This window comes from Oncorhynchus gorbuscha, linkage group LG22, assembly GCF_021184085.1.
Source record: "Oncorhynchus gorbuscha isolate QuinsamMale2020 ecotype Even-year linkage group LG22, OgorEven_v1.0, whole genome shotgun sequence".
Lineage (NCBI taxonomy): Eukaryota > Metazoa > Chordata > Actinopteri > Salmoniformes > Salmonidae > Oncorhynchus > Oncorhynchus gorbuscha.
Genome location: NC_060194.1, coordinates 7,473,648 through 7,494,665, shown reverse-complemented (window position 1 = coordinate 7,494,665; position 21,018 = coordinate 7,473,648). Strand labels below are relative to the sequence as shown.

Here is a 21,018-nt window from a genome sequence, read left to right as displayed (position 1 = left end):
GGATAATACATTGGGATAATACTATTATCTAGGTTATGTAATTCAAGACATATTTGCCTGAGGATGGTGCTGCGGTTAAGGCAGCCTTCCTCGACAATCATTCCCTTGCCGGCATGTGGTCAAAGCTTTACATTGGTAGGTTTTTGCTTCCTTAAAACCAGTAGTGTCTATATTTTAGCCAACAGTGTCCTCTGGTGCTACTAGAAATTGAAGAAGCCTAACACCTTATGATGTGTTTAGCTCACATTAAAGTAACTGTCCAGTGGAAATCTCACATTTAAAAGTTAATATTCTGTTAACTCATATCCAAATAATGTTGTTTACTCATCCTATACTCGTATGTAGCCTAGGCATAAATTGGATAGATATTTTTTGAATGACTGGTAAACGCCCACACCATTCTAACACAGAAAAGCTGCTTTTTAACATACTTAATTCAAAGTAAAACTATTTCACTCATATTGCTATTAATGACAGGTCATATTTCATAAAAATATGGAAACACTGTAGAGTTACTTTAAATTTACAGTGGACTAGGATGCGAATTGTGCGAATGACGTTACAGTTCATAGCAAAGACCCTTTATAACAAAGGCCTCTCTGAAACGATCAACTTGCAGAATATTATTTATTATTCATTAAATAGCCCACTTGCACAGTTTGCCTGGTTGACCAGTCTAGTACCAGGACAAAATCTGAGCTTAGTAAAGGCCCAGTTTTACTTTTATTTTTTTTTAATTATATGGATAGGAATGATGTGGATTATTTTATCCCCTATTTTGCAATCCAATATCAGATCAATAATGTTTGATTTTAAGCTAGTTTATCAGAAAAGGATTGGATAGGATTATTTTAATCAAGGGCCACATTCAGTAGTCAAATGTTGTCCAATGTTGCAAATAGAAATGTCATGTTGAAAAGAGGTAAGGTTCGAATTTCCCACTTTGAAAGTATCAGACTCAACCAATAGGAAGTTCTATGCAAAATACGTACTGACATTTTAACTCAGAGGTTCCGAGTTTCTGAAATTAGCTTGAAGGCAAAGGCATCAAAAATTGACGCATAGGGAGGTGTCAGGGGGGGGTGTTTCCCCAACCATTACTGGCTTTATCAAAACTGATCTGATTGCTCAAAATACTAATCAGTGAAGGAAAAAAATATCAGAATTGGGCTTCCTGTGTAAACGCAGCCTCTGACAAGTAGCACAAGGACTCACGTCATAGTTTCCAAGTCGGACATTTCTGAGTTTCCAAGTTCCGAGACGTCTTGAACAAGGCAGAAGGATGAAAAAGTGTACAACTGGGGTGTAATCATTACGCAAATTCTATGGCAAAACGTTTGCAAAAAAAAACCGTTTACTTCAAACGGTAAACATATTGAAAAGAAAACGAGAGTTTCTACTGGACAAATTCAGGTAGGTCCCTCCCCGTTTCATTTTGTTTGCTCTATTTGCTTCTGTTTGGTTCTTAAACGGTTTACGTTACAAAGGTTTCTTCTGTTGAGTTATGTTTTATTCTTAAACGGAAGTTGTAGTTAAGTCATGTTTCTCTTTAAAAAAAAGTGTCTGGAAGATTTCACTCCACTTTAGATCATGGAAGAACCGATCATTTATAGATGTGCAGCTTGTGTCACACACTTCTTAGACTATTCAGATTGGAATGGCAACCCGTTGAAACCATACAATTAAAATTAACTCTAACTTCTGTTTAAGAACAATAGGTTGAAGATTTGCAACGGAATCTGAGTAATGAATACACCCCTGCTGCTGCTCATGTTCTCAGTTTTCCTGGGAATTGGCTACTTTGAAAACAATGTCGCGGGTGAAAATGTATTGGTTGCGAGTTGTAGGTTTTTGAGCTACTTCTAAATTGCATTGCGGACGCCATAGCATTTCACTTTTTGTGTTATCTATTCATTTCACTGTGACCTGCTGCTGCTGACTATCAGATCAGGCAGTGAGGTAGGCTGCTGCTGCTAAGTGAGGGTGTGGTGCGGGGAAGGCACTTCATATACAGTCGTTGGAAGGGAGGGACGGACCGGAGTGCCAGATTTAAGCCTAGGCAACGCTACCACCGTGTGGCTGTCGTCTACCTTTGAACGTCTGACTAACATGACATGATACCAAAACCTTACCAACGTCTGCGTGTACCTAACATGTCGTCATACCAACGCATTACTAACATTGCGTCATGCATGAGTGTTAATAAAATTCATAAGGTGCGTAGTTATATTCATTCAATCTCAACCATAAAGACAGAGAGTGCTTCTGCTGCACCAGACAGCTCAGCTGAGTCACGTCCGAGAAGAGCAGCACGAGCGCACATCATGACAAGTGACGTGAGATTCAACAACAGCAGCCCTAGGTAGCTAGCTACATACTTCTTCTTTGCTTCATTCTTTGTGTCCTGACCGCCCCCAGTCCTACCAAATCATGACAGCCAACACAGAAAGGGAGAGAAACGGAGAAATGCACAAACAGTTTCAGAGAGAGGATCGAACAATGTGCTTTCTCTCTGGATATGTATGGGCAGAAAGTTGAAGACAGAGGAACGAACCGATTTGATTCGCTAGTTTACTGTCTAGACACGATTCTACTGTCAGAATGGCAGGTAAAATGGGCAAAATATTGCAAAGGCTGAGAAAGAGAACGGGTTATAGTGTAATTGATTAAGAGCATCCCAGGAAATGACAAAGCTTACTGTCGGTATTGCAAATCAGAAATGAGAGCCCACCACGATCTTATTTCTCATGAACAAATGGAGAAACACAAGAAAAACGCTGATCCATTTTCTAATGCAAGAATATGACACAAGAACTGCATTTGTAAGAGAGAATAACACAGTTAAACAGCGTTATTGATGGCTACACATTGCATGCCACTCCAGCATTGCAACTGTTGATCACCTGGGATGTGTTGTTGAAGACATTATCTTCAACAGTATCCACAGAACAAAATGCACAGCGCTCATCAATGCAGTTATAGGGCCTGCGGTGCATGAGGAACTAAAGGACATTGGGAATGAGTCTTACTCATTGATTAATGATGAAATTAGTGATGTCACAACCAAAAAGCAACTGTGTGTGGTGATATGATACCACAGCAAGAAACTCTCTGAAATCACACAAAAAAAACAAGAAAAAAGCATGGTGAGTACCTTTTACTATCGTTATCTTTACGCTGTTGGCTAGAGCGCATGTCTAGCCTACCATGATGCGGTTATTATGGACAAAAGGGCAATAATTTTTTTTGTTGTCATGTCAGCAGAATAAGACCCTCGATATTTATTGGAAAGGAGCATCAAGCTCATCACCTTACACTTTCACCACCCTGTGAAGTTCCTAATTTATTTTATTTGTAGCCTAATAAACTGCATGCTTTCCTGACTCATAGTGGGAGGACCACGTCATTGACGTTTACTTCGATATGATGGATTTATATCAATACTTGCGTATTAAAGCGTTTCCACTGACATTTCTCGCATAATACATTTTACAGACACAAAAAGATCCCACCTTTCCGAGCGCATTTAGTTTTGTCTACATTTGGAAAGTTTACGGAAACGAGTTCTGTTTCCATTAGGCCTGTCATTATTTTTTTACTCTCGTAAAAAGGCATACGGCGACAAGGAGAACTCTGAGGGGGTGGTCAAAGTCCTCTCGTACATGGAAGCGGTTTAGAAGGTCAATAACACTATTGACGAGATAGAGCTCGCCCATCTGATAGAGGAGCACAGGCTGGAGCGGGAACAACTACTGAGAGACCACCTGAAGTCCAAAGAGGTGGACAGTGTGCACCAACCAACTTAGTTAACCAACTCTTAAAAGGGGTAATTCACTCCAAATGAAAGTTGGTCAGATGTTGAAGTTTTTCATATTAGGGTCTCAAGACATTCTCATTACTTTTTTGGGGATAAGATTGGGGGTTGTTTTTTTGGTCTTCTGATTGTATGATGCCTTTTCTTCTCTGTAGGTATGGAAAACATTGTTAAAGGAGATGCCCATGGCATCAGTGCTAAGAGTCATGGGTAAGATGACACCAGACCAAGTCCTCTAACCAGGAAGCTCAGACGTGGTAGCGGTTTGCGAGACGATCAAGAGTTAGGTGGCTTTAAAAAAGGTGAGACATACCTACCTGCTGTCTCTCACGCTCAATGAACTGGGATTCATTCACTTGCTGCTTTCTCAGAGATCTATCTAGTAGTTGTATTGTTATTGTAGGCAAAAGTCCACCCCTTCAGCATCTTGGCGGCATCAGAAAATGACATGGTGGATCCGGCGGGAAAGCGTTTTGTGGTGGCCGTGGACATTAGCACGCCTCTGAGCAGCATTGTTCAGGGGACCTCAGTCACGGCTGCAGCGATAGTCATGGTAAGTCGACACGACTATCCTGCACTCAAGATGCACCATGGAGATGGATAGAGGCTGCACTTGACACAGACGCGTTAATGGCAAAGATGGGGGGTGGGCTCTCTGTTGAACTACAGCTGCACTCCGAAGCACGGTTTAATGACTAGTTGTCACAGCTGTGTTTCTAAGCTGCATCTATAAACATGGGAAGGCTAGACGGTCTCTGGAGGAAGCTAAGGTTAAGGAAAGGGTCTGTTGAGAGATTCCATGGGTTCCTGCCACATCTCCCCCTCACATGCCGCCATCTCAAGAGGGCACAGGCATTCCAGGCATGCTCTGTTATGAGTACATGTTATGTCAAATTGTAATGACCATTCCAGGAATTTTAGAGCGGGACTATTTTAACATTATGTACCAAGTTGGTTGTGTCTATGTTACAGGTTCTTGTGCGGACGGAGGCAGAGACACTCTGAGGGAGCTATGGTTCCTTGCACAATTTCAGCCGACATGTCTCTTCGTGAAGTAACAGCTAAGCTGGTCAAGGTACAGACATTAAGTGTCACACTACAAAATGTGCATCTCGAAACGCACATTGTTTTACAGACAAAAGCTTGCTTGCTGAACGCTTGCTTGCCAACTAGTCGCACTGTCTGAAACCAGGGTCATGTCCATAAGGGAACCAAACTGAAGATAATGGACTGAAACAGGGAGGAACTTATCGGATTTGGTCCAATAAGAAAAGCTCATTTTTGTTTTCAAACGTTTTGCTGCCGAGCCCTACTGAACATGGCCCATTTCTTTGATAAAACATGACGTTGTGTAAGTGCTATGACTGTGGGTCATAGCTTACCGCTGCGTCATTGATCTGTTCACAGATAACCAGTGGCTATACAGACTGTGCTCTCCCCAACCTGTGGGCTTCGGAGAAAGGGATCACTGTGAACATGTTCATCATATTCACCAACAGCGCCTGCTGGCACGGCCAACCCGGGGGAGTGTCCGAGGATGTACAGACATGTAAGTTGGATGTATCAAGGTAATCCTCAGAGAATGATTCTGTGGTGTACCACTGTCCTACCCCCACTGCTCTGTTAATGCCAACCTGTGCTGCATTGATTGAAAAATAGACTTTTGGAAAACACTTGCACAGATACCATGTCACATGGAATATATATATATTTTTTAAGTACATGTGATTACACTACTAACTACTCTTTAATCACAATTCAATCATGTTTGTGTCATGCACCTTTTCTGTGTCATTATGTGCAGCTTGGTCAAGTACATTCTGGGGTCGTTCCACCTCAAAGCACAAGAAAGAGGATTTTGACACACCAACGCCGATTGTTCTGAAATTGTTTCTGTCGATAGAAACACAAGACAGTATTTCTACAACATCGTTTTGTTTAAATATAATTTGCACTGAGAAATTAAGCTAATTGATTTCACCCAAATTGGCAATTTCAAATGTAGGATTCATATAATATACAATAAATATAGTACGCAACATCCGATTTCCACAAATATGAGGAATCCAAATAAATTATAAAACGACACATACCTACCCCAATTGGTCAGTATATAGTATCAGTTATCTCTGTTTGAAAAGTTGTATGAAGCTGTGACTTGGAGTATTGTTTATTCATGCTATGTAATCTAGTCAGAGTAAATCATTATTTTCTTTTTTCCTGTTTAGAGAGATCCTGCTACTGCCATTAAAAAAAATAAAAAAGAAACGGTGTTGTGTTTATCAAATGTATCACAACATTTTCTTTGGAACTTTGGGTAGAAAACCAATAGCTTTTGCTCATGGTGAAAAGACATTGTGGTCATCCACAATTCAAATGTCACACCCTGACCATAGAGAGCCCTTAGTTCTCTATGGTGTTGTAGGTCAGGGCGTGACTAGGTGTAATAGTATAACTTTAGACCGTCCCCTCGCCCATTCCTGGTTTATTTATTTTTTGTTTGAAGTTTCACCGTAATAAAGATATAGAACTCTACACACGCTGCTCCTTGGTCCGTCCATTATCAAGATCGTAACATCAAGCCATTCCTCCATGAAAAAAGTTGAGTTTGTCCTTCTCTTAGGCTAAATCTGTGTCCAGAAAACCACCCCTGTGTGTTTGGTGAAGAAGCAAACTGCTAGGCTACAGCAGTTCTATTGGTTTCAATGTTATGGTCTCTAAGGGTTTTCAATGGTAAAAGTCCCAAACACACACAGTAAAGGGTTTTGTATTGGGTTAGGTTTAATGGAAAGTGTCACTAATCACACAACATACCATCACCAAATTTACTAAGAATTGGGTTGTAACAGTTTGCGTTTCGGTACAGTGGGAAAATTAAATGCCATTCACAATGTTCAGCATTCACAATGTTCCTGGCATTGTCTGTTGTGACCGGACTTTATGCTGGGACTCTTAAATTTCCACTCTGATCCTGCGTTTTTGGAACCATGTGGGAATTTACCAGTTGTGAAGTCGTAAATACAATTTGTAATGCATTAATCACTATCAAACAATTACTCCGATCAGAATTGGACCAGGCAGCACAAAGCAAGGCAGTGCATGTTTGAGATTCTGAGTAAATTGCGTATATTGCTATTTATTATAGCCTATTTCAATAAATATGTTGTATTTTCATAAAGCAAGAGAATCTCACCAAAGCAGCACAAAATATCCATTTGGATATTTATTTTAACTCTCAAATATTTGACGGTCTGGAATCAACAACCAAAGTATTTATTTTTTATAGCGGACACACAGGTGTCTTGTCGAAGCCCAAATGTTCTATTTTCTCTTCATTTGATACGAATATGACTTGACCTATTAAACCACTCTTTCATTTTAATGCATGCTAGATTTCTCCAGCTGTGTAATTTCATTATCAAACAAATGAATCCTAGAACTCTGTTAGATATCTCAAAGGTAAGTTGTTTTTGAATAACCCCAAAACATGGGATCTAAGGTAATAATGAGAGAAAAAAACAATAGCAATATATACAAATCTAATGAGAAATTTTAACAAACAGTGAAGCAAAGCATTAATAGACAGAAATTAATCATACTAACTGAAATATGATAAAAACATTAAGACATTAAAGTTATGAATAGTGTTTTCCAAACTGTTCTAATAGTGTTTGTCCTAAAGTTTCAGCTTTTAAATGGGAATAATTATGGAAGTCTGAGTCTGCTATTCTCATTCACAGATTTATTTTGAATTACATATTTTAGGCCACACGAAGTGAAATTGAGCATACAATACCAAGATGGAAAATCTAATGAGGAGTCAAGAGTTGAGGCTACAACTGAGGAAGTCTTATGAAATAAATGAGTAGTTGGCCTAGGCCTATTCCTTTTATTATTCTAGCAATGTGCAACCCACCTACAATGCATATAGTAGCCTAGGAATAACGAGAGGAGGATGTGGGAAACATTTTTAATTAGTTTATAATTATCCAGTTCATGATGATTTACAACCTATCACAGAACACACAGCCAGCCAGGCCTGTTGACTCACTCCACCAGAATGGAATAGGCTATTTGAAAAGATTTGCCTCCACTAAATATATTTTGTCAATGTCATGATGCCTCTCATCCCTCTAGTAGCATGCCAGCCAAATGCGTAGAAGTATTTTTATTTAATGTGTTACTTTTTGGTACATTATTTGGGATGGCTGTTAGTGCGATAACATTGTCTATGGCAGGGATGTCAAACTCATTCCATGAAAGGTCTAGTGTCTGCTGTTTTTTCCTTTCAATTAAGACTTAGACAACCAGGTGAGGGGAGTTCCTTACTAATTAGTGACCTTAATTCATCAAGCGGGTACAAGGGAGTAGCAATAATCGATCCCTCCTATGTACACTGATTTTCAGTCACCCCTTTTGACCTATGGTGTTACGAATATTTTTTATTGTTGTTGTTTGGACAAATTATTTCAGTTTTCGGACAAGTAAAAAATAAATAATAATAATACTTTAAAAAAAAAGTTTAAATAAAATCAAGTATTTGGTCCTACATGTCCAAAAGACAAGTGTCTAAAAATGTTAATGTCAAGCCCTGCTTGTGACTTTCATAAAGGGGGCATGTCTGTAGCATGGTACATTGTCCTCCCACTCCAGGGTAATGTGATGGGCTGCCACTGGGAAGATTCGATTATGCTGAGCCACAGGGCACCGATCGTTGGCACGTGACATGAATGAGCAAAAACAATGAGGGTAGAGCAAACCTCTCAAATCGAATGTCAACAAGGCAACATGGTACATCATCCAAAAACCTCTCTTTCCCATAAATGTTTGAATTTTCAAATTATTTTTCATTGGGAAGAAAGGTACGGTGTTTTTTTAATCAAAGGCAATCACTTTTGCATGTGAAAACACAATCATAATCATTATTCCACGTGCTCCTATGTCACTTGTTTTGAACAAGGCACCTGGCTCACGCCTGGGAGGCTGCCCGGTATCACAACTAATGCAATCAACTTTCACCTGGTGCTAAACATGCCTACCCAGTCCAGATTAATCGAATCCCCTCACTGTTAAGCAAGCACAACACTGGTTCATGAAAAACTTTGGCTTTGGTTTGCTTATACAGTAACTTCTGAAAGTAATTCATACCTCCTTCACTTGTTCTACATTTTGTTACATCCTTATTCTAAAATTAATAAAATAATGTCCTCAACAATCTACACACAATACATCAAAATGAAAACAGGTTTTTAGAAATGTTTGCAAATGCACATAAGTATTCAGACCTTTTGCTATGAGAGTTGAAATTAGGCTCAGATGCATCCTGTTTCCATTGATCATCCTTGAGATGTTTCTACAACTTGGGAGTCCACCTGTGGTAAATTCAATTGATTGGACATGATTTGGAAAGGCTCACACTTGTCTATATAAGGTCCCACAGTTGACAGTGCGTGTTTGAGCAAAAACCAAGCTATGAGGTCGAAATAATTGTCTTGGAGAGCGCTGAGGCAGGCTTGTGTTAGGGGAGGGTTTGGCTGGGAGGGTTTGGCTGGGGGGGTTTTACTTGGCTCATCGCGCTTTAGTGACTCTTTATGGCGGGCAGGGTGCCTGCAGGCTGACTTCGGTTGTTAGCTGAACAGTGTTTCCTCTGGCACGTTGGTAGAGCTGTCTTCCGGGTTAAGCGAGCGGTGTTAAGAAGTGCGATTTGGCGGGTCATGTTTCGGAGGATGCATGACTTTACCTTCGCTTCTCCCGAGCCTGTTGGGGAGTTGCAGCGATGAGACAAGATTGTAATCACGAAATTGGGGAGAAAAAGGGGTTATACATTTTTGAAAGAATCAGCAGAGGAGAGACAATGTGTTTCTTTGCATTTACGTCTTGCTCCGGTATACTGGGGTGACGTCGGCATAAATGTGTCATCATATTTCAGGTGTTGGCAACTTCATAGGCTATTCTCGTTGAGCGTGGCGACATACTGTAAACATTTTATCCACAACTCTCTGTCCATTGCCGTTGTAATATACTGGGAAGCCAAAATGTTCCCAAACTGGAGATTTAAACGATGATGGGGGATCCTCCAATTCTGGTTTATCAACCCCACCACTCGCCAACAAATGCCCAGCTGCGCCTCACAAAAGGACAGTTTGAAATGTGCCCATTACGGTTTGAATTTTGATTACAACGTGCACAGGCCTGAATATTTTTTTTCAGCTCAGATATGCTCGAGGCATAGGTCTACAAGGGTAATGTGATGGGCTGCAGTGTAGGCATAAACTATAGGCATAATGTTTTTATTTTGTAAATATATACAGTATATTTTTTTACGTATTAATTTTGGTTTAGAATGTGAACTGAACCGAGGTCCCCGTTCAGTACGAATATGTGTACCGTTACACCCCTACTGAGAATGCATTACATAGTATGAATAAACAATACTCCCAAGTCACAACTTGTCAAACAGAGATCTGATACTGTATACTGGCCATTGGTGTGGGGTTTGGGGATTCCTCACATCTTAACCACGGTTGAGGTTTTTGTGCAAATCGGATGTTTGGTACGATATTTGACTAGCTGAATCCAAAACATTTAAATGGCCCATTTGGGTGCAAATGAATTTCTCAGAGTTCAAAAACGTCTGTCAACAAAATAATAAAATATCTGTTTCTAATTAATGGAACTATTTCAGAACAATCTGAGATGGTGGGTGTCATGACTTACTGAAATGACATGGAACAACACTGGTTATCAAAGTAGTTGCCAAATGTTTTGTCTCATCTACAACTATAATCAGCGTTATTCAAATCATTGTTATTCATCATGCCTCTTGTGTTTTGTTTTTGGTAGAAAATAGGTAGCTTTTCCAAACTGATAGTGTGCGGGCTGACCTCAAAGGCCACTCCATCGCCGCCCCTGCTGAGGACAGGGGCATGCTCGACCTCTAGGGCTTTGACTTGGGAACCGCGGACGTCATCCGTAACCTTATCCTGATCTTCGAACAAATTCTGGACCGTACAAAGAAATAAAAACATTGGTGGAAAGACTATGAAATTGACTTGGCTCGCAATGACGCACAAAGTGCCCTGGAGAACGGGAATTCAAAAAGATATTGATATTTACAATACTGTTTTTTATTTTGATCATGAGTGAAATGAAGATGCGTCCAGCAGGTTCAATCAAATTGTGGAAATGTGTATTCGGTTATTATCTTAAAGTTGGTAAAGGAGATCTAAAACGATATCATGATATGCGACTACATATATATCACACTACAAGAATGGATATCAAAGTAAAGATTCACCCATTTTTTTATGTCATATTGTATTTGTGCAATTAAAAATGGGTGAATCATTCCTTTAATGCGTACAGTACTCTTACGTTATAACAATGCTTTCTTTCAAGAATAAATAATGGTAGACATTACATGGAAAGACCATTCACGATTATTCAAGATGTTTCATTTGAATTGAGGAGCGGTGGTGTAAGAGACCTGTATCTTGTCATGGGCAATAGTTCCATTGTAGGTTTCTGTTGGAGGAGATCACTGTACAGTACATTACTACTATGATATGTTAAAGCAAGTTTTTAATTTTTTGGTACCTTATTTAAAAATTGTACGTAACTACGCACGTCAAGTAAGAACAAATTCTTATTTACAACGACGGCCTACCAAAAGGCAAACGCCTCCTGCCGGGAAGGGGGCTGGGGTAAAAATAAAAAAAATGTATTTAAAATATAGGACAAAACACACATCACGACAAGAAAGACAACACAATACCACATAAAGAAAGACCTAAGACAACAACATAGCAAGGCAGCAACACATGACAGCAGCACAAAACATGGTACAAACATTATTGGGCACAGACAACCGCACAAAGGGCAAGAAGTTAGAGACAACAATACATCAATCAAAGCAGCCACAAATGTCAGTAAGAGTGTCTGTGATTGAGTCTTTGAATGAAGAGATTGAGATAGAACTGTCCAGTTTGAGTGTTTGTAGCGAACTGAAAAGATGAGCGACTCGGATGTGTTAGCTTTGGGGACCTTTAACAGGATGTGACTGGCGTTGCATGTGGAGGATGAGGGCTGCAGTAGATATCTCAGATAGGGGGGAGTGAGGACTAAGAGGGTTTTATAAATAAGCATCAATCAGTGGGTCTTGCGATGAGTATACAGAGATGATCAGTTTACGGAGGAGTATAGAGTGCAGTGATGTGTCCTATAAGGAGCATTGGTGGCAAATCTGATGGTAAAGAACATCTAGCCGCTAGAGAGCACCCTTACCTGCCGATCTATAAATTACATCTCCGTAATCTAGCATGGGTAGGATGGTCATCTGAATCAGGGTTAGTTTGGCAGCTGGGGTGAAAGAGGAGCGAAACCAAGTCTAGATTTAATTTTAGCCTGCAGCTTTTATATGTGCTGAGAGAAGGACCAATGGTCTTTTGAAGTCTGTCCCCCTGTATGTAGCATTGTAAATTAGTACAGATAAACTGGAGAACTCGATAAGAAGTGAGGCACCGGGCGTCTGAGAAAGCCAATGAAAGTCAGTTATTGGATGTTCTGTGAAAATCTACAACTGAGCTTATCGAGAAGTGTAATGACAGAGCCCTTGGACTGTTTCTGTCTTACTCAAATGGTCTGACCACTATACTATACAGACTAACCAACTAGTTTTGTTTGATAGCAAGTGTTTTTTATTTTTTACAAATTGATATTTCTGATGAGATCAAACTCATGATAGAATATCCTTGGTGCAAAGGCCCTTCTCCCCCGATTGTTCAGTTTGGCCGGAAGGCCAGCTCTAGGAAGAGTCTTGGTGGTTCCAAACATCTTCCTTTTTTGAATGATGGAGGCCACTGTGTTCTTGGGGACCTTCAATGCTGCATAAATGTTTCGGTACCCTTCCCCAGATCTGTGCCTCGACACAGTCCTGTCTCAGAGCTCTACGGACAATTATTTCGACCTCATGGCTTGGTTTTTGCTCTGACATGCACTGTCAACTGTGGGACCTTATATAGACAGGTACGTGCATTTTCAAATCATGTCCAATCAATTGAATTTACCACAGGTGGACTCCAAGTTGTAGAACCATCTCAACGATGATCAATGGAAAGAGGATGCACCTGAGCTACATTTCAAGTCTCATCGCAAAGGGTCCGAATACTTATGTGTATTTGGTAGTTGTTGGGGAATTGTTAGATTACTTGTTAGATATTACTGCACTGTTGGAACTAGAAGCACAAGCATTTCGCTACACTCGCATTAACATCTACTAACCATGTGGATGTGACCAATAAAAAATTTGATTTGATTTATAGTACCTTGTTTTGACCTTCAACAACTGATACCACTTGGGGGAAAAAAGCCATTGGTATGCAAAAAGTGCATTCGGAAAGTATTCAGACCCCTAAACTTTTTCCACATTTTGTTACGAAACAGCAAAATTATTTTTACTTATCAATCTACACACAATTCCCCATAATGACTAAGCGAAAACAGGTTTTTTGCAAATTTTGCAAGTGCATTACAAATAAAAAACATACCTTATTTACACAAATCTAAAGGTGTGAATGAGAATATGTACATATAAGTATATGGATGAGCGATGGCCGAGCGGCAAAGGCAAGGTGCAATAGATGGTATAAAATACAGTTTATACATGTGATATGAGTAATGTAAGATATGTAAACATTATTAAGGTGGCAATATTTAAAGTGGCATTGTTTAAAGTGACTAGTGATCCATTTATTAAAGTTTCCAGTGATTGGGTCTCAATAAAGTATATACATGCGAAAGATATGTAACATTATTAAAGTGATCCATTTATTAAAGTGACCAGTGATTGAGTCTCAGTGTAGGCAGCAGCCTCACAGTTAGTGATGGCTATTTAAAAGTCTGATGGCTTTGAGATTGAAAAACAGCTTCTATCTCTCGGTCCCAGCTTTGATGCACCTGTACTGACCTCGCCTTCTGGATGATAGTGGTGTGAACAGGCAGTGGCTCGGGTGGTTGTTGTCCTTGAGGATCTTTTTTTATTTTTCCATTTTTTTTATTTCACCTTTATTTAACCAGGTAGGCCAGTTGAGAACACGTTCTCATTTACAACTGCGACCTGGCCAAGATAAAGCAAAGCAGTGCGACACAAACAACAACACAGAGTTACACATGGAATAAACAAACAGAGTCAATAACACAATAGAAAAAGTCTATATACAGTGACTATACACATCTTTTTGGCCTTCCTGTGACATCCGGTGCTGTATGTGTCATGGAGGTCAGGTAATTTGCCCCCAGTGATGCGTTGTACAGACCAAACCACCCTCTGGAGAGCCTTGCGGTTGAGGGTGGTGCAGTTGCCGTACCATGCTGTGATACAGCCCGACAGGATGCTCTCGATTGTGCATCTGTAAAAGTTTGTCAGGGTTTTGGGTGACAGGCTGTTACGCCTTCTTCACCACACTGTCTGTGTGGGTGGACCATTGCAGTTTGTCTGTGATGTGTACGCCCAGGAAATTAAAACTTTACACCTTCTCCACTGCTGTCCCTTTGATGTGAATAGGGGGGTGCTCCCTCTGCTGTTTCCTGAAGTTGACGATCATCTCCTTTGTTTTGTTGACGTTGAGTGAGAGGTTGTTTTCCTGACACCACACTCCGAGTGCCCTCACCTCCTCCCTGTAGGCTGTCTCGTCATGTTGTTGGTGGTCAAGCCCACTACTGTTGTGTCGTCTGCAAACTATATGATAGAGTAGGAGGCGTGCATGGCCATGCCGGCGTGGGTGAACAGGGAGTACCGGAGAGGGCCGAGCACACAAGACTAGTCATTCAACTGAGACTGCTCTTCTCTGTATCACGGAGGCGCTCCGCACCGCTAAAGCTAACTCTCTCTCCTCTGCTCTCATCCTTCTAGACCTATCGGCTGCCTTCGATACTGTGAACCATCAGATCCTCCTCTCCACCCTCTCCGAGTTGGGCATCTCCGGCGCGGCCCACGCTTGGATTGCGTCCTACCTGACAGGTCGCTCCTACCAGGTGGCGTGGCGAGAATCTGTCTCCTCACCACGCGCTCTCACCACTGGTGTCCCCCAGGGCTCTGTTCTAGGCCCTCTCCTATTCTCGCTATACACCAAGTCACTTGGCTCTGTCATAACCTCACATGGTCTCTCCTATCATTGCTATGCAGACGACACACAATTAATCTTCTCCTTTCCCCCTTCTGATGACCAGGTGGCGAATCGCATCTCTGCATGTCTGGCAGACATATCAGTGTGGATGACGGATCACCACCTCAAGCTGAACTTCGGCAAGACGGAGCTGCTCTTCCTCCCGGGAAGGACTGCCCGTTCCATGATCTCGCCATCACGGTTGACAACTCCATTGTGTCCTCCTCCCAGAGCGCTAAGAACCTTGGCGTGATCCTGGACAACAAACTGTCGTTCTCAACTAACATCAAGGCGGTGGCCCGTTCCTGTAGGTTCATGCTCTACAACATCCGCAGAGTACGACCCTGCCTCACACAGGAAGCGGCGCAGGTCCTAATCCAGGCACTTGTCATCTCCCGTCTGGATTACTGCAACTCGCTGTTGGCTGGGCTCCCTGCCTGTGCCATTAAACCCCTACAACTCATCCAGAACGCCGCAGCCCGTCTAGTGTTCAACCTTCCCAAGTTCTCTCACGTCACCCCGCTCCTCCGCTCTCTCCACTGGCTTCCAGTTGAAGCTCGCATCCGCTACAAGACCATGGTGCTTGCCTACGGAGCTGTGAGGGGAACGGCACCTCAGTACCTCCAGGCTCTGATCAGGCCCTACACCCAAATAAGGGCACTGCGTTCATCCACCTCTGGCCTGCTCGCCTCCCTACCACTGAGGAAGTACAGTTCCCGCTCAGCTCAGTCAAAACTGTTCGCTGCTCTGGCTCCCCAATGGTGGAACAAACTCCCTCACGACGCCAGGACAGCGGAGTCAATCACCACCTTCCGGAGACACCTGAAACCCCACCTCTTTAAGGAATACCTAGGATAGGATAAAGTAATCCTTCTCACCCCCCTTAAAATATTTAGATGCACTATTGTAAAGTGGTTGTTCCACTGGATGTCATAAGGTGAATGCACCAATTTGTAAGTCGCTCTGGATAAGAGCGTCTGCTAAATGACTTAAATGTAAATGTAAATGCACACACCTTCGTGGGTTCCCAGTGTTGAGGATCAGCGAAGTGGAGATGTTGTTTCCTTCCTTAACCACCTGGGGGCGGTCCATCAAAGTCCAGGACCCAGTTGCACAGCGAGGGGTTGAGACCCAGGGGCCTCCAGCTTGATGATGAGCTTGGAGGGCACTATGGTGTTGAATGCTGAGCTGTAGTCAATGAACAGAATTCTTACATAGGTATTATTTTTGTCCAGATGGGATAGGGCAGTGTGTAGTGTGATGGTGATTGTGCCATCTGTGGACCTGTTGGGGCGGTATGCAAACTGAAGTGGGTCTAGGGTGGCCGGTAAGGTGGCGGTGATATGATCCTTGACTAGCCTCTCAAAGCATTTCATGATGACAGAAGTGAGTGCTACGGGGCGGTAGTCATTTAGATCAGTTATCTTTGCCTTCTTGGGTACAGGAACAATGGTAGCCATCGATAAGACTGAAGCTGCTAGAAGCACATTAGAAGTATTCCAGTGTAGGGTTTTTATTTATAAAAACGAATGTAATGTCAGTCATGCTAAACCTAATTTACCAATATTCCTGTAGAAACGCACTAGGTACCTTTCCAATGTAATAGATCCAACAATGTAACTTTTTACATAATTATGTAACACTTTAGAAGTATAAATGTAATGATTGATTTCTTCAAATATTGAATAAATAAAATGGGATAATACTAAAATGATTCATCTTTATGTGTCATTTCAGAAGGACAGCTGAAGATACAATTGCACAAGTGGAAATTAGTAACTGCGATTCATTGAGTTTTGGTCATCTACCATTTTAGATCAACTGTTTTAGGCAAAGATAATGTTGTAACTGATTTCTAAAGATTTGTTTTATTTGTGTTTTCATCTTGTGCAATAAAAGCACAAGGTGTGTCAATCAATAAAGAACCCACCAGAAAGTACATGTTTGAATAGGTACTACTAGACCCTGTAATTAAACATACTTGTAGGCTAAAATCTATGCCCATTCTGAGGAAAAATACATTGGAGTCAGTTGCAGTAATTGAATACAGTGGGGCACATTGACACCTGTCGATTTAAAATGGCCACAGTCCATATAATAGAGACCTGTCAATCTGACATCGTCTATAAATTGAACTAAATTGAAAATGTAGGCCTTAGTGTCACATGGTTGTAATATTCCTTTCCACTGTCAATGAAATGTAAGTATTTTTTCTCCATTTACTAGTTCTCGAAAACCCTTCAAGGGTTTTCAGCGGGTACGGTTGGCTGGGTGTGAACTACAATTCCAACACTGTTTTAACATTTAAAAACATGCTGTGTGTGCCTCCAGTTGATGAACTCCACTTCATCCCCATGTAAAGGTGTGTTGTAATTGAACCTTTTGTATTTAGAAAATTATTTCTAGCTGATATGAAAGATAAGGTCTTATGTTTTCAAATCCGTACCGCAAGCTATGAGTTTGTAACATTCAGAACGAGTGTCGTTGGGCTCTTACAAAACGTCCCCTTGCTAATGTTGATAAAAGGATATTAGAAGGGTGAGCCGGACTAAATCAGCATCCATAAATGGGTTAGCCATTTACAGCAGACATAGTGTCAATGCTAACCTTAATAATAGTAGTGTTTACTATCAATTGTACTTTTTTTTTGTACAGGGAAAACAAAGAAAATGTTATGAGGGTAACGTTAATTACACTGTTTACTGCAGAGATTAGTGCATCTCAAATTTTGAGGTATAACGTTAATGGGCATGAATTAAATACACTTTTTGAAAGTGTGTGTGTACATAGAGGGATCAGTCAAAATATGTGTAATGCAGTTTGTTTTCAGGCTAGGTTTATCAATTGACATTGAACATAAATACAACTGGAAATTGGGATCAGGCATTCAGTGAGACCACATTGCATTCTGTTGATAGGTGACTGGAGGCCTTGCAATCATAGCTAGATGAAGACAAGTGAAGATGGCGGACGTGTTGAGTGTTCTTCGCCTGTACAACATCCAGAAAAAAGAAATCGTCGCCAAAGGAGACGAAGTTATCTTTGGAGAGTTCTCTTGGCCTAAAAATGTCAAGACTAACTATGTCATTTGGGGGTATGTTATTAAAAAAAAAAAATTGGTAAATAACTATTCAATTGGCCTGTTGTAGCGAGCTAATGAGTAACGTTAGTTAGCTGCTAGCCACTGCTGTGTTGTCAAAACTTTTCTTGCTGTTTGTAAGGTGCGACTAATTGCACTGAAAGATCGCACATGCAGCTGGTTTTTACTGTTTGTTTTGGGTTAAACTATTACGTTAACCGTCTAATTTCAAGCTAACTAACTTGCTTATTGAACTGTATACTGTTATGGTTCGTGTAGCTAGCTATGGTTAGCTTCCTAGCTAACAGAACCATGCCAGGCAACGTTGTCGTAACAGTAGTTAGGTAACGTTAACTAGTAATCCAGAAGTAAAATTGTATTTGAGAATCTGTCCACGATCGATTAGCTAGCCAGGTAGCTACTATATTGCAGTTGGCTAGCTATTATTGATTTCTGCACGTGACCATAAATGTCACTGTTTGACATTTCTAGCCTGCCCAGGTAGACATTTACCTTGATGTTATGTGCAAGTCAGGTAACTAAGTTGGCTAGTAGAGTTTGTGGCTAGATAACAATCTACTTTTGCTTGCAAGCTACCTACAGTATTTCCAGTTTTTTTTTGCAGAACAGTCTTTCAGGCCATAATAAATGTAATAGTTGGACCATCCCTTAATTAACCTCGTGCACCTGAACCAAGCAAGTTGGACCAGTTGTTGGAAGTGTAATTGAAGAGCTGTGATATGGTTGCCCTGGTCACAATTTGTGTGTAATGTCATTAACAAAATACAGGATTTAGACTTAAAATAGCCATAGCTATTAATATATGCATTGTGCCTAAATTCCAGATTAGTTCCATAAGAGGGGGCCACGATATGTATATTTTTTTCTTTAACAACTGGACAAAACTGCTGGTCTAAGCTGATGGTAATTTTCACCTCCCATTTTCAGAACTGGGAAGGAGGGTCAGCCGAAGGAGTACTATACTCTGGACTCCATCCTGTTCCTGCTCAACAATGTGCATCTCCCTCATCCATCCTATGTCCGAAGGGCTGCAGTAAGTACATTTATATCCTCATTCCAAAAGCTTCTTAATATTCTTAGTTAGAATGTGTTGCCTGATGCTGAAATGAATGTCATGTCTTCTAACCTGGTGTTGCCATTGGCCTATTGGCTGTTGTCGGAAGCTTTATAGTGACCTTTGTCAATCTTGTTCTATTTCATCGTGATTTACATGGTTTTATGATCACCCTAGACCGAAAACATTCCAGTTGTCAGAAGACCTGATCGAAAGGGCTTGCTTTCGTATCTCAATGGAGAAAGTTGTAAGTATGAATTGAGAATTATTTATGCAGATTTTAAAATATTTGAAATATTTGCATGATGTCTCCAATTAGATGGAAACCTAACTAGTAAAATGAATACACATGTGTTGATTCCATTGAAATCGTACTAAAACATATTCCCCTTTTGATTTCCCCTTCACAGCTACTTCAACAAGTATCGACAGAAGTGCCCCTATAGAGATTGGTTTGCAAAGGCCAACACAAGGTACAGTTTAAGCATTTTGGATACTCTTCCATTGATTGACTGGATGATTTTAATCCATTTATATTAGGAAATATTTTCTCTTGCATCGGATATATCCACAGTCGGGGCGGCAAGATAGCCTAGTGGTTAGAGCATTGGACTAGTAACCGAAAGGTTGCAAGTTCGAATCCCCGAGCTGTCAAGGTACAAATCTGTCGTTTTGCCCCTGAACAGGCAGTTAACCCACTGTTCCTAGGCCGTCATTGAAAATAAGAATTTGTTCTTAAATGACTTGCCTAGTTAAATAAAGGTAAAAAAAATGCATTAAAAAAAGGTCCATGCTGTGCCTAATATGCAATTTGTACGCCATTGGCTTGTTGCACTTATGCAATTTGTGTGCAGTTTGGTGAGAAACAGCCAAGTAGAAAGTCATTTGAGAGATATTGTAAAGGTATTGCGTAGTTTACATTTACATTTAAGTCATTTAGCAGACGCTCTTATCCAGAGCGACTTACAAATTGGTGCATTCACCTTATGACATCCAGTGGAACAGTCACTTTACAATAATTATTCATTTTTTTTGCATCCTCAGTCAAACGAGCAGCAGACGAGGTGTCATCTGAAGCCAAAAAACCAAGGATAGAGGTGAATAATATTTTTTATTTGACCTGCAAGGTTCTGACTCCTCAGCTCAATAGAAATCCTGTTTAACAAGAGTGCTCAAGTATTCACACCCCTTGACTTTTTCCTAATTTGGCTATGAAAGGGGATTTAATTGTAATTTTTGTCAACGATCTACACAAAATACTCTGTCAAAGTGGAAGAAAAATTCTATCATTTGTAAAAAATAATTATATATGTATGTATATGTGTGTGTGTGTTAATTTTACTTCCACTTTGACATATATATATATATATATATAAAATACTATATCACAAAATTCTTAATTAGGTAAGTATTCAACCCCCTGAGTCAACACGTTAGTCACCTTCGGCAGAGACAACAGCTGTGAGTCTTTCTGAGTAAGTCTAAGAGCTGTGCCCACCAGTGTTGTACAGTTTTTGCGCATTATTCTAAAAATATTCTTCAAGTTCTGTCAAGTTGGTTGTTGATCATTGCTACACAGCCATTTTCAAGTCTTGCCATAGAAAACGGAGCATTTTACCATTCTATAAAATTTTGTCGTTCTCTAGGATGAGGAACGAGTGCGTCTGGACAAGGAGCGTTTGGCTGCTCGACTGGAGGGCCACAAAGAGGGCATTGTGCAAACTGACCAGATCAGGTATTTCGGTGCTTTTCCCGTCCATCCAGTTTTTTTGTGCAGAAACGGTTTACTTTTTTTTTTACTGTTCTTCAACAACATTGTACAACTGGCACCAACAAGCTGAATTGCTATTAAAATGTACATGGATAAAAAAGAGATGTAGGTCCTTAG

General features: G+C 40.7%; 1 protein-coding gene and 1 long non-coding RNA gene across 8 annotated transcripts in view; both read left to right on the top strand.

Moving 5' to 3' along the window:
* The first annotated feature begins 1,049 nt into the window (after nucleotides 1-1,049).
* LOC124010205 lies at nucleotides 1,050-11,233 on the top strand. Of its 5 annotated transcripts, XR_006834386.1 has the most exons (7): nucleotides 1,428-3,146; nucleotides 3,612-3,826; nucleotides 3,970-4,116; nucleotides 4,218-4,367; nucleotides 4,787-4,889; nucleotides 5,222-5,363; nucleotides 10,658-11,233. It is a non-coding gene; the product is annotated as an uncharacterized LOC124010205 (long non-coding RNA). The 5 variants fall into 5 exon arrangements; XR_006834382.1 differs by lacking the exons at nucleotides 1,428-3,146; nucleotides 3,612-3,826 and adding an exon at nucleotides 1,050-1,413; XR_006834384.1 differs by lacking the exons at nucleotides 1,428-3,146; nucleotides 3,612-3,826 and adding an exon at nucleotides 1,050-1,413 and having other exon boundaries at nucleotides 5,222-5,382.
* A 5,813-nt stretch (nucleotides 11,234-17,046) lies between these two features.
* The window catches only part of LOC124009167 (parafibromin-like), a 63,248-nt gene continuing 59,276 nt past the window's right edge, over nucleotides 17,047-21,018 (top strand). The window contains exons 1-9 of one of the 3 annotated variants that reach the window (XM_046320715.1): nucleotides 17,049-17,176; nucleotides 17,308-17,338; nucleotides 17,632-17,656; nucleotides 17,895-18,070; nucleotides 19,004-19,109; nucleotides 19,308-19,377; nucleotides 19,541-19,603; nucleotides 20,175-20,227; nucleotides 20,777-20,865. In XM_046320715.1, the coding sequence (XP_046176671.1) occupies nucleotides 17,940-18,070; nucleotides 19,004-19,109; nucleotides 19,308-19,377; nucleotides 19,541-19,603; nucleotides 20,175-20,227; nucleotides 20,777-20,865 (512 nt within the window). In that variant the 5' untranslated portion in view covers nucleotides 17,049-17,176; nucleotides 17,308-17,338; nucleotides 17,632-17,656; nucleotides 17,895-17,939. Of the gene's footprint in view, nucleotides 17,177-17,218; nucleotides 17,339-17,631; nucleotides 17,657-17,894; nucleotides 18,071-19,003; nucleotides 19,110-19,307; nucleotides 19,378-19,540; nucleotides 19,604-20,174; nucleotides 20,228-20,776; nucleotides 20,866-21,018 lie in introns of those variants that run through there. The other 2 variants (XM_046320713.1, XM_046320714.1) reach the window with 2 other exon arrangements.